This window comes from Gossypium raimondii, chromosome 3, assembly GCF_025698545.1.
Source record: "Gossypium raimondii isolate GPD5lz chromosome 3, ASM2569854v1, whole genome shotgun sequence".
NCBI classification, from domain to species: Eukaryota; Viridiplantae; Streptophyta; class Magnoliopsida; order Malvales; family Malvaceae; genus Gossypium; species Gossypium raimondii.
This window is the reverse complement of record NC_068567.1, coordinates 50,077,103-50,095,782: the sequence shown is the minus strand read 5'-3', so window position 1 is coordinate 50,095,782 and position 18,680 is coordinate 50,077,103. Positions and strand designations below refer to the sequence as shown.

The window sequence follows — 18,680 nt, the reverse complement described above, 5'->3', positions numbered from 1 at the left end:
TATTATTTATTAAGTTTGGTTCATTAGATTATTTACCCGATTTCAAACTGAATTAACCGTTAACTGAAATTTTAAAAAACCTTTACCTAACCTTTGACCAAACTAAATTGGTTAACTGACCGATTACCCGGATTAGATTGGTTCGGTCGATTAATTTAGTTTTAACCGAAATTTGAACATCCTTACCAACTGGTCCTTAAACCATAATAAAATCAAAATTTATCAAAAATAAATTATAAATAAATCAAATAAACCTTATTTTTATAAAAAAAAATCTTAAAATGCCCATAAACTAAAATAACAAAATATATATATATATATATATATATATATATATAACATAAAACATTTAAATTACAAACTCGAAGAATGATGGTGGCCAGGTGTAAGATATGCACACATAAGCACATGTACGGTGCCTCATATATATCTTACTTTTATTACTTAGAATTACTACATCTAATTAATATTGCAATTGATTATCCTGAAAAAACATACTATTGCAATTAAACATTTTCTTTTTTCTAAATGAACAACATGAAAATAATCATATATCTTCCAGGAAGCAAACAAAATTGAAAAAAATAAAAGAAACAAAAGAACAAATAATCCAGGGTTGGTAAAACGTCCAGGACCATATCAGAAAAAATTTAAGCGGCCGCAAATTTTTCCTTTTCTTTTTACGATGTATTTATGATTCAATTCCTTTTTTTTCACAAATTCCATTTTCAGAAATCCGTCGCCGACGAGGGGCTACCGGGTTTCGAAAACGAGACCTTCCACATTCTTATTTCGCCATCCAGGCTTCCGCTAATAACCGAAACTACATCACTATGTTCATCGTCTCTGACCGCCGTCAACGACTTCACCGGCTTCTGGTGACCTTCCAAAACCGCCAAACAACAATATTTCCCTTCCACTCCACGTTGCCAGATCCTAACCGTCCTATCAGCGGACCCGCTCATTAGTAAATCACAGACGTTGATCAAGCATAGGATTGCCTTTCCATGCCCTCTCAGCGCTCCCGTCACCACCATGTAATTGGCGCTATCTTCCCTCTCCCATACCAGAATCGAACGGTCACACGCACCGGAGAATAGCACTGATCTTTCGTCGTCTAAAGCCAGTGCGTTTACTGCTGACTTATGCTTCTCAAGAGTCGCCACCAATGCGTACCGCTTCTCGCCTGAGGGTTTCGCCCAGACCCGGATCCGTCGGTCAGCGGACCCTGTATAAACCGTTCCGTCAACGGAGGCGGTGATGGCGTTAATGGCGTCGTCGTGTGCTTTAATAGACTGTAAACAACGCGCATCCGATGCTCGCCATATCTTCAAGGTTTTATCCCAAGAAACTGAGTAGATTAAACCTCTATTGACGGCGAGTCCAGTAACGGCGTCGGCGTGTTCGATCCACAACCGCTTCACGTGACGGCGAACACTGACATAGTTCTTTGGGAGAACAAAACGACGTAAGCGGTCGTTAACGGTAGGTAGGGCGGTTAAGAACTTGTGCTTTTTAGTCACCGTCATTTGCCAGACTCGGATCTTAGAGTCCTGGTGAGCAGTGAAGACTTTTCCGTCACAGAAAGTGACAGACTTAACGGAACCGGAGGATGATTCGTTGCCGTTGTAGGCATCGAGAAGAGTGGATGTTTGGCGATCGTAGACGCTGATTTCGTTAACAGAAGCAACATACAAGAAGTTACCCTGAACCGCAACGCAGGTGATCGGGTGGTTGGGTTGAGGCATAATTGAAGAAACGCTGATGTCAGAGACGGAAAAGACTAAGGTATCAGGGAAAAGCTGTAAGGAAGGTAAAGATGGCAGGGTCTGGAGGGAAAGGTTGCTAGGGAGGCTGCTGTAGCTCGTGTCACTTGAAGAAGCTGAAGATGAGGTGGCGCTCCCTCGATTATCGGAGGAACTATCGGAAACCAAATGTTCCGATAAGCGCGGTTGTTTTTTAGGGAACGGAATGGTGGAGTCTTGGGTTAAAGTGGCGCAGCTGCTGGCTGCGCATGTAGCTAGCCATGATCGGACCTTCATGCCGGCCTTTCAGACCTAAAACAAAAATATAGAAGCTAGGCACGAGAGAGGATTGAAGCAGGACCTTCGTTGTGGTTTATAATTATATAAAGAAAATAAAAGGTAATGCCACGTGGAGTTAGAGAGTGGATAGGATAGGTACGATCAGTCCTAGGCTCCAAAAGGACAAGAAATGGCACGTCAAGAGGAGTAGTTTTGTAATTTAATGGGGGTGCTCTTTCCCAGCTTGCTGCTTTGCAAATTACAACTCTGCAGCGGGAAAGATTCATTTAGTTGGCTAACCGCGTCCAGCTCCGTAAAATAGAATTTAGGATTATCAATACAAATTTTAACTCAATATTTAACATAAACAATTTATATTTAAAGCATTAACGTATATAATTCCGTCCTTAAAATCACAAATGACAAGGTAGTTAAAAAAATTAGTATAATAATAAATTTAATTATCGACTTTTACATATTGTATTAGTTTATAATTTAAAAAAAATTAACCTTCAAAATTTATAAATAATCTTAAATTCATTCTAATTCTAAAGAATTCAAAAAAATATATAAAATACATAAATACTTTCAATAATAATAAATTTTATATTAATAATAACATTAATAATAAAAAATATAATTATATTAATATTAAATTAAATAAAAATCCTCCCACCTCCGTAGCTCACCCCCTCCCACCACCATTCCCTTACCCCCGAGGCAATTAAGAAGAAGAATGAGAAGGAATATTACAAGTATTTGGATACAAATTAGCCATGGAATTCGGAAGCAATAGAGGGACAGTGGTGGGTGGGGGTACGAGGACGGTGGGAAGGGAAGTTCCGGTGGGAGAGAGGGAGAGCGACCGAAGTGGGAGATTTTTATTTTATATTAATATTAATATTAATATAAAATTTAAATTTATTATTCTATCTTTTGAAAATATTTACGTAACTTTGAGACCATTTGTAAGTCTTGATGGTTAATTTTTAAAATTATGACTAAATTAATATAATATGTAAAAGTTGAGAAATAAAATTGTTATTATACCAAATTTTAACTTCTACATCAGCGTACCGTTTGTGACTATAACGGAGTGGCTAGAATAATTGAAATATATAACATAAGTACTTAAAGTGTAAACATTTTATTTTGAGTGCATGAATTTATTTTTATAGTTTGGTTACTATCTATATAGTTTACTTAGATTTTATATATTAAAATTAATTATACTATTAATGTATATTCTATAAAAAATATAGTTCAAAAAATATTTTTATTTATTAATTGTAGATTTTTTAAAATTATATTATTGATGGATTAAATTGATTTGATGATTTGGTTATTTCCCCAATTTAATTTTTATACGGGCACAAATCAATGATATAAGTTGGAAATATTTTTCTCGGTTAGGAAAATGGGGTCATTTAGGCTTTAGTTAGTGTAATGATGGCGGCCTAGCTAGAAGGTATTTAACTAAGCTGTCTTCGATTGAATCATTTGCATTCTTTCTCCAAAGTAGATCATTTTAAGAAAAATAATAGAAAGGAACATTTAAATTTTCATGGTGCAAAAACGAAAAGTCGAAATCATCACCCCACAACTTAGCTTAACTGTTTCAAATTCTAATTTGATGGTACATGAATGTACACTTGAATCTCTAATCCATTCTTATTATTGTTTCTTTGTTTCTTATATCTACTTTTTTGCAAAATAAAAAAATCCCAAAGTAGCATTAGTATGATGAAGTATTTCTGGACTTTAAATTATCATAGTACGAACAATAATCTTCATGAATATTTGATAGATATAAAGAAATAAATAACATGAAAGAAACCATGTAAATGTGCTTTTGAAGAGGAATGGGAAATTATGAAAAGAGTTACTGCTTTTCAGTTTGGTAGGCTTACTGTGAGATATTTGAGAGTTCCGCTGGTCACAAGGAAATTAAATGCTACAGATTGTGCTCCTTTGATTGAGAAACTTACCGGTAGAATTAATAGTTGGTCATCTAAGCAACCAAGCTATGCCGGAAGATTGCAATTAATTGAAGCTGTCATTTACAACATTAAACCTTATTAGTGTCGACAATTTCTTTTGCCTAAAGGAGTTCTTAAGAAATCTGTTCCAGGTATTTCTAGAAAGGGAAAGATAGTGCAGCTTTTGGTGCAAGAGTTAGTGGGCATAAGATTTGTTCACCTAAAGCTGAGGGTGGATTAGATTTGAAAAAACTTGAAGATTGGAGTAATGCATGCATTTTGCAGCATGTTAAAGTTATTCTTGCTGGACAGGATCCATTATGGATTGCTTGGCTTAGGGAGTATGTTCTAAAAGATATAAGTGTTTTTGGGATGTCACTAGTGGTTCTTCAAATAGTTGGAACTGGAAAAGACTACTCAAGATGAGAGAGATGGTCGCTCCTATCATTTCAAGACTATCTAATGGTACTAATATTATCCCAACCACCAAGTTGTGGGAGGAAATTAGGGATAAAAAAGAGAAGGATAATTGGCAAAAGTTGATTTGGTTTCCATTACATATTCCCAAGCATTTTATTATTGCTTGGATGGCTTTGATGAATAGGCTTCCGACTAGTGAAGGATTAGTTTCTAGAGGCATGAATATAGAAAGTAATTGTTTGCTTTGTTTCAGCGAAGCTGAGACCATGAATCATATTTTTTTCTTTTAGCAATTGAGACTTGGAATCAGGAATTATCTTGGGCTGGTATCAAATTGAAAAGCAAATCTCTTGTTTCTGTTATCCTTAAGCTTGCCTGAAATGCTTATATTCATATTGTTCGGAGGGATAGGAATCACAGGTTTTTTGGTAGATCTCATGTTAATGCATATGGTCTGCTGGTGAAAGGGCTAGATTAATAAGGAAGCATGGTAATAGATTAGACTTCGTTAATAGGAATCTTTGTAGAAACTGGAGTTTGCATGAATTGTAAAATGTATAGGCATTGTTTGTAAAACAGTTGTTTTGTATGAGAAATTTTCTGCTTTCAGAATAATAAAATCACGATTATCCAAAATGAATGTGTTCTCAAAATAAATAAATAAATATTCCCTCAATCTGAGAAAAAATGTCATAGTTGATATTTATGAAATCAATTTATTTACAATAACCTCAATTATTTTAAATATTTTAATTAATCAAATTTTAAAATAGTAAAACAACTTCATTAAAGCTTTTATGATATATTCTTCCAGTTTTTATCCGTAATAAATTTTTAAAAAATAGAAAGCCAAAATTGAAAATTTTTAACTATTAAAAGCCGTATCAAAATTTATATAATATAATTATGAATATAATGTTTTTAATATAAAACGTAACATTATAATATATCCATGGATAGAAGTAATAATGCATGAATGGATGTGTTGGACCCAGGGTGGGGGAGCAGCAAACAAGAGAGCCGACAATCGCTTATGGCCATTCAAATGGTTTTAAAAATGGTAATCCAAGGAGGGCAAAAGGCTAACCAGCCTTGCCCAGTGTAGGTTGGCGTCTAGTGCTGCTTATGCAGTGGGCGTAAAAGTAGACGTAGACCTATTGTAGTAAATTCACGGAAATAGCAATCCATTTGACCATTTTATTCAACACTCTATTCTTGGCCCTAATCCCAATGTCTTAGAATTTGATTTTTACTCTAATCTGTCGAATAATTTATATCATCATTCACCTACAGCTTCTAATGAAGCAGCAGCTGGGGGCAAAAGCCAAATGTAATTTGTTAAGGATACAGCAAACAGGGAGTGTTAATTATATATAATTTTCAATATTAACTAAAATCCATGTAATTAAAAACAATTTTTTTATTTTATTCTAAGCTCATTTTGCTCTTCTTTTGAGGTTTAAAAAATGGAATATGAATTTAAATTGACTGACTTGGAGAATTTAATTAAACAATATTCTAATGTAAAATAAAAGCTTAAAACATGATTTAGTCTCTAAATATGTGGAGTGTGCCCCATATTTTGGTGGGAATAGAGTCGACGTCGTGACGAGTAACGTCCCGATAAGCTGATAGCGACATCATGATGTGGCGATGTGTTCCTTATTCAATCGGGTTTTTTCTCCTAGTTAAAATATGTTATATTTTTTCAATCTAACTCTAATAAATCTAGGATATTCTAATCAAAGTAGTCACGAATTTATCCTATAAATAAGACTTCTAGCAATCCTAGAGATTTTGATTCAACAACATAACTAAGAGAGTTTTGTGAGAATTTCGGGAGAACTTTGTATTTTTGGGTTTGGATTTGTTTGTTTCTCCATCTTGTACTCATCTTAGGGTTTTTTTCCGTTTTAGTGAAACTTTCTTTGTTCGTGGTTATTTATACTCTTCAGAGAGGTTTTTCCACATAAATATTTGTATCCAATTTTCTCATTTTTCGTTCTTGCTCGTTGCATAATTCAAGTTTAACTTAACAAACTGGTATTACAGCTTGGTTCGGTTTCTGCATTCAACCCGTTTAGAGATGACAATGATGTACGATATCGATAAGTTCGAATAATGACAATTCTGGTTCATAACGGTTTGAAGAAGGTCGTTATAAGGTAAAAGCTTACGGATGCGAATAAGACAGAATGGGAGGAACTTGATGAGAAGACACTGTTAACAATTCAGTTGTGCCTCACGAACAATTTATTGCATGAGGTACTTATGGAGAAAATGACAGCAGCCTTATGGTGGAAATTAGAAGACCTTTATATGACAAACTCTCTCACAAATCACTAGGTATTGAAACAACGATTATACACATTCCATATGGCAAAAGTTAAGTCTATTAGGGCCCACATTAGTGAATTTTTTACTCTCAATGACCTAAAGAATGTCGAGGCCAATACAGACGATAAGATCAGGCTATGTTATTGTTTTGTTCTTTGCCCCTTTCAAACAAAACCCTCAGGAAAACCCTAATTTATGATAGGGACAAACTCTCGTTGAGGCCATGAAGGGAAACTTATTAAGCAAGGATAAACTTGAAAATGAGTTAGGTTCAAAGAATAAGTCAAATGGGGAAGCCTTGGTTTTGGTTGCTAGAGGAAGGCAACAATCTAAGGATTTGGGTCATATAAGACCTATGGCGAGATCGAAATCAACAAGCCACAACAAGAAATGTGGCTATTGCAAAAAGATGGGTCACATCAAGGCAGAATTTTATAAACTTCAGAATAAAAATAAGATGGTAGCTGGAAACGACGAGAAAGGGAAACAAAAAGCTGATGTAGCTGATGCTAGTGTAGCCAATGATAAAGGTGATGACTTATTGCTGGTGTCAATGACTGAAAGGTCTAAGTTCACATCTGAGTGGATCTTGGATTCAGAGTGTTCCTACAATATGTGTCCCAACAGTTTGGTTGAAGGTGGAGTTGTGCTTATGAGAAATAACTCACCCTGCAAAATCATTGGCATTGGTACCATTCAAATTAGGATGCATGATAGGATAATCAGAACATGATCAGATGTTAGACATGTGCCTTATTTAAAAAAGAATCTCTTCTTTTTTGGTAATCTAGACTTGAATGGTTTCAAGATCGTCATTGAGTTAAACAACTTAAAAGTATCTCGTAGAGCTTTTAATTTGATGAAAGGATAAAAAGTCGACAGCCTATACATTCTGTAAGGTTCAATGATGATTGGTTTGGTAGCAATTATAGAAGCAAAGGCGAAATCGTCGCCACATCATGTTGAGGACTCTCCTGAAGTTGTGACAACATGACAAAATTCCCTCTTTATGGATTCTAAATCAACTTAGTTGCAGCACATGCAACTCAGTCATATGAGCGAAAAATGTATGACTATTTTAAGTAAAAGAGGTTTTCTAGTAGGTTGGAAAGTTAGATTTCCTTAAGCATTGGGTTTATGGGAAGAAGGCTCGAGTCAGATTCGATTCGGTAGCGCACAGGACAGAAGAGACCCTTGATTGCATTCATTTCAATTTATGGGGTCTAGTTTCAGTCGCCTCCAAAGGAGGTAGCAGATATCTTCTAACTATTAATGATGACCATTCTATTAGATCTGGTGCCCTAAGTGTAGTATTTTCGTTTGAGTACACTTTTACATTTTTCAAATAGATTGATTAATAAAACAAATTCATTGATTGCATTAATATACTTTGTATGATTGTCCTCAAACGGTTTTTGCACGCAAATAAAAATGGAAGCAAATGTTGCTCACTGATTGTCTAATGTTTAACTAATACTAAGTGGTATTACGTGGTCAGATCAAAATACAGAAAGACAACTTATATTAGTAGACGAACCTAAACATGACTAAGTCTGAGCATAAGTTTATTAAGTATATTTCCAATATGTATCAAATAGACTGAGAGATAAAAGAGAAATCGATGAAATTTTATTATCAAGATTTGTATATGTAATCTATACAATGTACGTTCACAAGGGACTTAGTCATATTCATAGATAGAACTTGTACATAGGCAAAAAGTTTAAGTTACATTTATTATAGGACGTAACACCCAAAGCTAGGATCCGGTTCATCGGGTTGGGTGGAGGGCGTTAGAGGTTTGCTACCAGAACACGATTTAGCCGGTTCTTAGACCAAGAGTGAAGATGAAAGGACCCTGTATGCATAACACGTCACGCCTAGCTTAGCCTCTCATGTATGTATCGCCAACTCTCTTTATTTGTGCAGAGCTGGGGAAATGTAATGAAATGACCAGTGATGGTCGTTGAGAGGAAGGGTCACTGAAAAATAATTTGAGGGTGTAAGAAAGGAGTGACCTTTCAAGTTTGATGGCAACTAGAGACCCCAGAAAGCTAAAGACCAATGTTAAAAAGGGGGTCCTGATGGAGGTTGCCTTTATGGACCAATGACAAAGTCATGCTCAACAAGCATGATGTCGTTTTTGCACTACACCATATTGTGATCCACCAGGGGGATCCTATATGATTTTCTAAAGAGTCTCTTCTGGTCGCGAAGGATAAGACGACCCAATATTAAATGTGACACTATCACACCAAATCAGGTAATTTTGTTTATTTATTTTTGAGCATATTAGAAACAATATGCTGAAAAAGGTGTGGAGGGTGATTGACTACATCCCGTGTCCCTCTTCGCATACTTGGCAGAGAGATATTAAACAACGATTGAAGACAAGCAAAGGATCGAATAAAAATGCTAAGTGCGGTGTCTTCAAGTGTGATAGGTTAGTTATAATATACTTGTATAACAGGATATAGAAGTACTCCGAGGATCGAACCTAAGAGAGTCAGAGATTGAACAATTTCTACTTACAAGCATGCAAAATAGAGAGTCTAACCAGCTAATTGCTAAAAATTATATTACGTCAAATCATAAAGTTAAAGGAAATTACACTAATCTACTATCTAATTACCAAGGACTAAATTGTAAAACGAGAAAAATTATGAAATTAACAATTAAATAACAAATAGCGGTTGGTTGATCTCGAAATGGTTTATTCATTCTTGAATTAAGGATCCAAATTGCTTAATCTCTTAAAATGACTCCATGTTACCTCTTGGTCTCAATTTTACCACCTCAGACAAATTAATCCGGATTACCTCTTGATCTCGCCGGTTAACCCGGAACTAACAAATTAGTGCTAAACAAGATCTCCTATAGGTCTCACTTGCCTAAATCTTCCCTTAGGGCCATCAATCTTAAGTTTTTGGGTTCATTCCAATTAGTCCAATTTATTACAATTTTGTCCATCCAAAAATCAGCTCACCACATCTTCATCAACCAACAACTCAAAAGGTTAGTTACCCATACTAAAAATAAAGCTAATGAACATAAAAATGCAGAACATGAAAGCATTAAAGAGAAGCTTAAGAAAAATGTAAAATATTGGATTTTTCTGTAAGAAAAATTAAAAGAAATGTAAAAAGAAGCATACAAAAAGAAACTATAAAGAAAAAAAACATAAAAGGAACAAGCTTTAACAGATTAAACTTAAAAGAAATTGAAATGCATTAACTAAAACTAAAAATTTCATAGCAAGCAAGGTATAGGGACTAAAAGTGCAAATAAACGTAAGCTACAGTGTTAACTAACTTAACTAACTACAATAACAATAAGAATAAGAATTAGAGTTGCAGGAAAATATAAATCTACAGCTACAAAGATGGAACTAAAAAAATCTAGAAGAAAAAGAAGAACAACTAAGAGAAAAACTAAAGAAACCTTAAGCTAAAACTACTTTAATGTGGCCTCCTTTGTATTAGCCAAATTTTGGTCGATTTAAGTAGCTATCTCTGATCAAATTTTGTGCCCAAAATACCTTTGAACGGGCCTTCAATTATTGGTGCTTCGGTTAGACAAAGACTACTATTTGTGTCATTTTTTGTCCCACCATGATGTGGATATTGCGAAACCCATGGTATAGATGTTGTGACATCATTGACAGTCTTAAAATGGAGGTTGCCAAAGCAAGTGGATATCGCGATACCCTAAGGTGGATATTGTGACATTATTTTGTCTGGTCTCCATCCTTAGGACCTATTAGAGGTATTGTGATTCCAATGGTAGGATACCGCGATATCCTCACCTTTGGTGATGTTCTCGCTCGATTCCGGCTTCCAATGCATCCCTACAACACACAATCATATGTTAGGGTCCCTAATAACACTATTGGCAAATTTAGGCCTCAAAAAACAAGAAAAACAATACATTTGCACTTATTAACTCAAAACTTAAATGTCACACCCCAAAAATAACATATCCAAAAAGGCTAGTGAGGTATGTAAGTAAACTATTTTTGCGCACTATGGTAGTATAATCCATTACCCTGCTGACTTGCTAACGAGTTAGAGTATTAGCACATACTAGCATTAAAGTATCCACCCGTTGGCAGTATCTAAAGATTTATTTATAGGATATCTTCAAGCGAAGAAAGAGTACGCCTAAGGAAAAGTGTAACACCCTGATTTTGTGAGTCTTGAGTCTAGACGAGTACCCTAAAGAACATCTGATGGGCTCAATCCTATCCACCAAGATGATGTTTCTGGTGCACTAGTGGGACACATAAGCAACGATAGGATGTAAGGAAAGGAATGATATTTGAAAAGCGTGTGATTGTGAAAAAGGAAATATTGAAAAAGATATTAATGATTTTTGAGTTATAAGAAGACGTCGCCAAGTTAAGGTACGCCTAGTTTGTCTAGTTAAGGAATAAGTTACTTACTAACAAGGTAGTTAGGACAGAACAATGGGTAAAATAAAATATATGAAAAGATTTTAAATTCTATAATACACTTCACTTCATTTGTAAGCCACAAAACAAGAGCAACCTTGAAAGTTAATAACACGTGTCAAATTCTACTAGGAGAATATGGGTTTTCTCTATACAAAATTGTGACTTAGTTTGGAAGGAAAATAAGTTATCTTCTCCCTTCTATTTGATAACAACCATTGATGTTTGGCTCCGAAAGCTGATTAGGAATTTCTTACTAAGTTAGAACTAAGGATCGAAGTTAATGTATAGGATGGTTTCCTCACTCGAGGTAAGTATTCTGGACTCACATGTGGCTTTCTACGAAAGTAAGCTTGCCTATGTTTGTAAATGAAAAGATATAGGAGTAAAGACTGGCATAGAGGTTGAATAGGGTTTAAATGAAATAAAGGCTATACAAATGAAGTTTTATCGATATTGATATGTCTCATGTGCAGTAATTTTTGAGAGTTCATGAATGGATGTGCAAGCTTGGAGATCAAGCTACTATGTATGAGTGTAAGGTAAGTCCCTAAACTGACCCGTACATATATTTCATACCTTCTTGAAACTTCTATGCTAAGTGGCCAAAGCATGAGATCAAAACTAGTAAAGTATGATGCGACGAGTCTGATAAGAAAAGTAAGACTTGTGAATCTGAATGACTACGGTGTACTTATGTTTAAAAATAAGAACGAGTCTAATAGGAAGTGCATATGTGTCTGGTAAGCATAAGAATTCCTGTCATGAGTGAGTCGATGCATGATAAGCCTGTGTCGATCTCCAGAGTTGTCTAAACGGGTCCGTTTGGACTAAAAACCCGAATCCCTAAAAGGACAAGTCCATGGCCATGGCTTTAAAGAAGACCATATCATGTAAAACTGTAACTGGTGTGATATGACATCATATGAAAAGAAGATCATATCGTGTAAGACCATAACTTGTGGGTTAAGGCATCATATGGAAAAACTTAAGGAATGTTATTACCTAATGTGGTTCTCTGTGTGTTCTAGGATGATGAAGGGCAAACCTCACTAAGTATGAGTCTAGACAAATCCTTATCAACAAAACACCAGAAAAAGGACACCTCTATGGAAAATCTTTCAAAAGAAGGCCATTGTGGTGAGTACCGAATATAAATGAACGCCTTTGTAGAAAAACTCTGGACAGGAAAGCCTTTGCGGCGAGTACTGAATGTTAGGGAATGACTTTTTGGTAAAATAAAGGAAAAGTAAGCATATGCAGCAAACCTTTGAAAGGAATTGCCTCTATGGAAAATCTTTGAAAAGGAATACTTGTTTGGCGCAGACTAAAGAATGACCCTGTGGCGATTATTGAAAAGAACGCATGTGTGGTATATCCTGAATGAAAGAAAAGAACTGTAACAACCTATTTTTCAGTGGTGTCGAAAAACAGTAGTTTTGGGACCACAAATCTGATAAGAAAGTTCGTAATAAATATCATTTAATTAGTATTAGTGAATTATAATTCTATATATTGATTTTTTAGTTGTTAATTTTAGCTAATGGTATAAGTGGTTGTCCTAAAAGTCAAGTGGTTTCGGAAAACGAGATAACGTGACCTCGTTTTTGAAAACTAAGCTTGTAAGTATTTTTAATAAATAGTTACTGAAATATTATTATTTTTATATGAAAATTCAGTTTAGAAATTTTAATGTTTAGATAGTTATTTAATTAAAAAGGACTAAATCGTTAAAGTCGTAAAACTTAATCGCTATTGAATTATAATGATTAAATGGCTTAATTAGTGAAAGGAGAGGGATTTAAATGGTAAATATACCATTTTGTATTTAGTGGATCGGTTAGTTCTTGTTTTTAAGTAGTATTTTATGCTAATTTTATAATTAATAAATTATTACAATAAGATTAAAGTAATAAAGTATGTCATCTTCTTCAATTCTTTATTTCACAAATCGAAACCAGCAAAAACTAAAAGAAACCATAGCTTTTCTTCAAGCTTGATATTCGACCATTGCATGTAAGTCTTCATGTTATCAATTTTTCGTAAATTTTATGTTTTTGAGATCGTTACAATTAGGTCTAGCTAACTCGTATCTTCGTTTTTGAAACTATTAAAGATTTTGGATTTTCCATTGATGAATCTTTGTTACTTTAGATGTTAAATGATGAATTTGGAGTATTGGTTGTTGATTATGACTATTTTGTAAAGTAATTTTTAATAATTTTAGTTAAAGGACTAATTTGATGAAATGTTAAAATTGACATGAAATTTTTATGAATTTTTAATAAATAGGGACTATCCTAGTATGTAAATGAACTCAAGTAGCTTGGGCACTTGTGAAATTTTGTTAAAATTTGGAATTTTGGGTTTAAGGATTAAATTGCATAAAACATAAAGCATTTGGGGTGTTACATTAATTGGTATAAGAACTACGGTTTAGTCGATTCTCGGATTGAACGTAGCATGTATGGAGCCTAGAAATATATGCCATTTAATAACCTATGATAGTGTGATGTCTCCTGACTCTTGTAGATTTTGTTTTTCACATAGATAAAAGATGTCTTCCAACCGAGCTAATTCTGATGAAGTTGAGAACAATGCTCAAGCCTCCGATTAAAGGGCTGCTTATAATGTGCTAAAAGTCAAGAGTCTAAAGAACATGTTCGTAGTAGTTTTTCATAGTAATGAATGATATGTTTAATGCGAATTTGAGAGTTAATTCTGTGGCTCAATGACCTCCATCCCCTCGTCCTCAAAGATTTATATGACAGAATATTCACAGACTTCTTATTGAGAAAATTTAAAAAAAAAAAACAATGCGAGGCTGAAGAGTTTAAAGTTAAAATGAGTTGTGATTTAGTCAAAGCTGAGTATTGGTTAGCAAACACAGAGAGTTTAAAATGAAATGTTATGTTTTTCTGAAAATTCTCTATGATATGTCGTGTCTTTGTTAAAAAAAAGAAGAGAGGCTATTCACTGCTAATGAACTTTAACTACTATGGTATCGAAAGAACAAATTAATTGAGATTTCTTCTGAATTGACTTCTGAAAGAATTATGTCAGCAAACAATATTTAGACAAGAAGAAAAAGAAATTTCTTGAATTGGAGCTGAGAAATAGATCAGTTGTGAAATACGAATGAGATTTTGTTCAGCTCAATATATATGCTCATATGATGATACCAATTGGAAAGAAATTGTGTATTCATTTTGAAGATAAATTTAATAATGAGTTTAAAATATTTGTGCGTACAATGGAATTTCGTGAGTTAGTAATTGTATTTGATCGGGATTAGAAAAATGGAAGAAATTTGTCATCATGAGAAATAGAGTGAGACGAGAGTTTGAGAATTCAATTAAATAAATGTATTCAAATCATTTTTTATTTCCCCGGCAAAGAAAAATAAAAGAACCGAGTAGTAGGTTTCAGTGCCATCAGGGTTTTACGTCAGAGATGAAAAGCAAGTTATTATCTCAGAGTGAGGCGTGACACTCATGGTATAACGAATGAAACCTTAGAGGTACCGTTAGAGTCAAATTAAAGTATGGGAACAATGAGATAGAAAATGGAGTACTCGAACAAGACACAGGTAAAAGAGGGTTTACTTAATAAGTTCTCATGAGCTTACCTCTATGTCTTTCATGTCTCAGGTCAGCTAATTTAATGTGACGCAACGACTATGCCAAAGGTGTGGAAAGTTGGGATGTTATGCATATAGTGTGAGTGAAGCGACGTGTTTGAGAATGACAAGAATACTGCAATCAGACTAGGCAAACCATTCATAACCCTAACAATGTAGATATAATGTGTTGGCCAAATAAGGGATGCCAATGATAGTGTTTAAGGGCAAGATAAGTGACACATATATATATTTGTACTTGTAAGTTCTTCTTGGGTAAAAAGTTTTGTTAAATGGTTGTAAGTATACATTGTACACTCAGATGATTTGTTGGATGGGCAGCATTACCTAATAAGATGTATAAGTTTGAAAATTTTGTATGAACAAGTTTAATTAAAAATTATAAAAGTGCGTAGCACCCTAGATCTATATCTGACAAATCGGATCGAGTTTAGGGTGTTTCAAGTTTTGGTATTACCGCCTAGGTTTAGCCGATTCTTGAATGATGAAAGATGAAAAAGCCCTGTATGCATAACGTGCTGAGCTTGACAGAGTCTCTTAGGTACGCTTAGATAGTTTTGTTTATGTGTAAAGTAAAGAATGTAAAGAAATGAAAAGATCATAGAAAGGTGAGGATCACTCTATTGATAAAGGTTGAAATGCAAAGGGGGAGTAATGAAAAGAAAAGTACAAAGCTAGATGAGAGAACATTTCAGTTTTATCCTTCAACAGGCTAATTAACGCTCTCAATTGAAGCTTACTCTGGTTGAGAATGACCTCCAGAACCCTGTTCCTCGCCTGTTAGAACCTCTTTCTCTTTGTCAATTCTGGGTGTAGTAGGGATAGGAAGGACAACAGATTTCTTCCACTTTTTCTAGAGAGACTCCTACTCCCTGCCCTTAGGATTGTAAACATCGAAGTTGAGTGAGTCTATAGAAACATTCTTTAGACACCTGAAGTTTACATTGCTCAAGTTGAAGGGACTTACACCACTTGGGCATGCAGAATTAGGTTTGTCGTCCACTTAGGTAAGGCCTCAATAAGATTGCTCTATGTGTCTTCTTGGTACTTCTTGAAGACTTTATTGTGAAAATGACATTGACTTTCTAGAACTTCCTGGTGACTCTCATCTCAAGCCTTGAGCTTCCCCTAAGAGGGAAGCTTCTCATTCATCAAGGAAGTGACTTTCTCCTTGAGTCGCTCAATTTCAGCTTAAACCTCTTTGTGTTTCCTTCTTATGATTGAGAGTTATGTGTCCATTTTCTAGACAAAGATATTGGCCTCTTTATGTTTCTAGCATAGTTCAGCTAATGAGTCTTCACCAACTTTCACCCCCTTTTTTAAGTCAGATAGTTTATTCCTATACCACCAGCTGGCACTTCTAAAATCCCCACCCAAAGACTTTGCTCAATAGATGAAATCTCTGAGACCTGTGCCATGACCGTGAAAAGATCCTCGTTTGAAATATAGGCGAGATGGGAAAATGCTACCTGACCCAATAGGCGCATCATTAGGAACTTGAAGAGAGGGCACTATTGGTTGGATCACAAGAGTCACTTCTATAGGACTCTAAGACTGAGAAGGATCTGAAGAAAGAATGAGAGAGCCAGGGCAATGAGTAGATTCCTCTAGGGTTTATGGGACCTTTGAAGAGTGAAGGTTGATGGAGTAGGGATAGTTACAATTAAGGGCACCCTACCGAACTTATGCCTTACTAAAGAGAGACACCCACTTTTTTCAGACTCTTGGGTGCTCTCGTTCGTTCTAATTCTCTTCTTTGATTTCCGTGCTACTAATTTCCTGGGTGGAGTAGCAGTAGTCTTTCTTGAACCATGAGTTTCCTTAAGGATTGATGAGACGTCTATTTCTTGAGAATTGGAAGAAGAGGAAGGTCATACACCATCAATGAGAGAGTTAGTTCAATGAGAAGAAGAAGTAGAATCAGAAACAACATTAGTAATGATATTCTAATTTCGTGGAGATAAGCCACAAATGCGGTAAAAGTAGAAGGGTGGCTCTCTTTTGCGCCGTAGTAGTATTTTTGCTAAATCATCATCTGAGGTATACGACCAAGCTTTATAGGAAAAAAGCACCCTTTGACCATCTAATGCCATGTTGGGCACACTCCCTCAAAAGCCATTTGGGCTAAGCTCGTAAGCAATATTGACATAAATTTCTGACTGAAACTAGTCCCACCAAGTCTAACAGATTTCCCTTTTTCAACCATTTAGTCTAAACTTCAGAAAGCACAAAATCCAATGGCTGGTACTGATTACATGTACTCTTCTTAGGGAGAGACCACCTAGTTGGAAAACCAAAACCCAACTCAGAATTACTATTAACCCTTATGAATTTACCCTTCTATAGATGAAGGTTTGAAATATTGTTCTAGATGATGGGCTCACATCCCAAACACACATTGAAATGGGCATTGCCGACAGAAACACCCTGCCTAGCCACTTTCAGTTGATAAAACTTTTGGAAAACCCCAAGCATTAGTGGTTCGTTGTGCATGCAACAGTTGATGTAGTAAGCCACCAGGGTCCACCAATATATAGCCAATAATTACCCCGATGCAATTCCGTATTCATTCAAGACGACACAGAAGAAAAGACTAAGAGGTAAATGGAAACCGTCTTCTAGGATGATCAAAAGCAAAATGAACCCTCTAGCATTACTAATCAAGCGACTTTGTTCTGATCTTTAGAAGGTAGAAGAGAAGTTAAAGATTCAAATACCACAAGCTCCCAAATATTTGGACATCTCATCCTGGGTGGTGGTATAAGTAATCAATTGAGTTTCCACCCTAGAAAGGTTAATCGAGGGATTTTGAGGTTCAGGTAGGCTAGAACCAATCAAAACAACGGTACGACTGGTTTGGTCACATCCTCTCCCTTGGGTATTGACTTAAACCATTTTTGATGAATGCATGAAGAAGAAAGGAAGGAAGAAAGAAATGACAGAAAGAACAATAATTACCTTTAAATTAAATGAGATAAGGGAGCGGAGAATAAGCCAAGCAGACAAAGAAGAGTTTAGGGATTTGGATGTTTGTAGAAAGGTAAAAAGAAAAAAAATTGAAACTATGGGATAAATAGAGAAAATCTTGCACGAGAAGTTAAGGAATGACGATTGTTTGAATTCTGCAGTAGTATGATGACACCTGCCATAAGAAAAGTTCTGAAATATTGAAACTTTACGTATGACCACTTCGTTTTAAGTTTGCCAGATACGTTAACTTGATTGTAAATGAGTACGTATAAGTTTCAAGTAGGTTATGCCATGTGGGAGAAGAGTTATTATTTGATAAGATAATCATCTAGATCGTAGGAAAAATTTCAAGGATGAAATTTACTAAGTAGGGGAGAGTTAACACCCAAATTTGACGAGTCTTGAGTCTAGACGACTACTTCAAAGAAAATCTAATGGGGGCGATCCTATCTACTAAGATGATGTTTCTGGTGCACTAGTTGGGCGTACAGCAACGATAAGATGTAATGAAAGGAATGATCTCTGAAAAGTGCATGACTCTGAAAAAGGAAAGATTGACAAAGATCTTAAGGATTTTTGAGTTATAAAAAGACGTTGTCAAGTTAAGGTACGCCCAGTTTGTCCAGTTAAGGTTTAAGTTATCTGCTAACAAGGTAGTTAGGATGGAACGATGGGTTAATTTAAAGTTATAAAAATATTTTAGATTCTATAATACGCTTCTCTACAGCTGTAAGCCACTAATAAGAGCAACCTTGAAAGTTAAGGTCACGTGTCAACCTAGCGACCAATATCGATTTATCACACCTTCTAATGGTCTCCTACTGACCGCTTCCGGATTTACCAACGCTTAGATTAGAAAT

At 35.2% G+C, this 18,680-nt stretch overlaps 1 protein-coding gene across 1 annotated transcript; it reads right to left on the bottom strand.

The window, feature by feature from the left end:
- Nucleotides 1-479: 479 nt before the first annotated feature.
- Nucleotides 480-2,112, bottom strand: LOC105794581 (protein JINGUBANG). The gene has a single exon (XM_012623830.2). The coding sequence runs from the start codon at nt 2,040-2,042 to the stop codon at nt 729-731; it is 1,314 nt and encodes a 437-aa protein (XP_012479284.1). The 5' UTR covers nt 2,043-2,112; the 3' UTR covers nt 480-728.
- Between the last annotated feature and the right edge of the window lie 16,568 nt (nt 2,113-18,680).

What these genes read in the sequence shown, in the direction of transcription:
- LOC105794581 (XM_012623830.2), bottom strand. Translation starts at nt 2,042, where the DNA reads ATGAAGGTCCGATCATGGCTAGCTACATGCGCAGCCAGCAGCTGCGCC.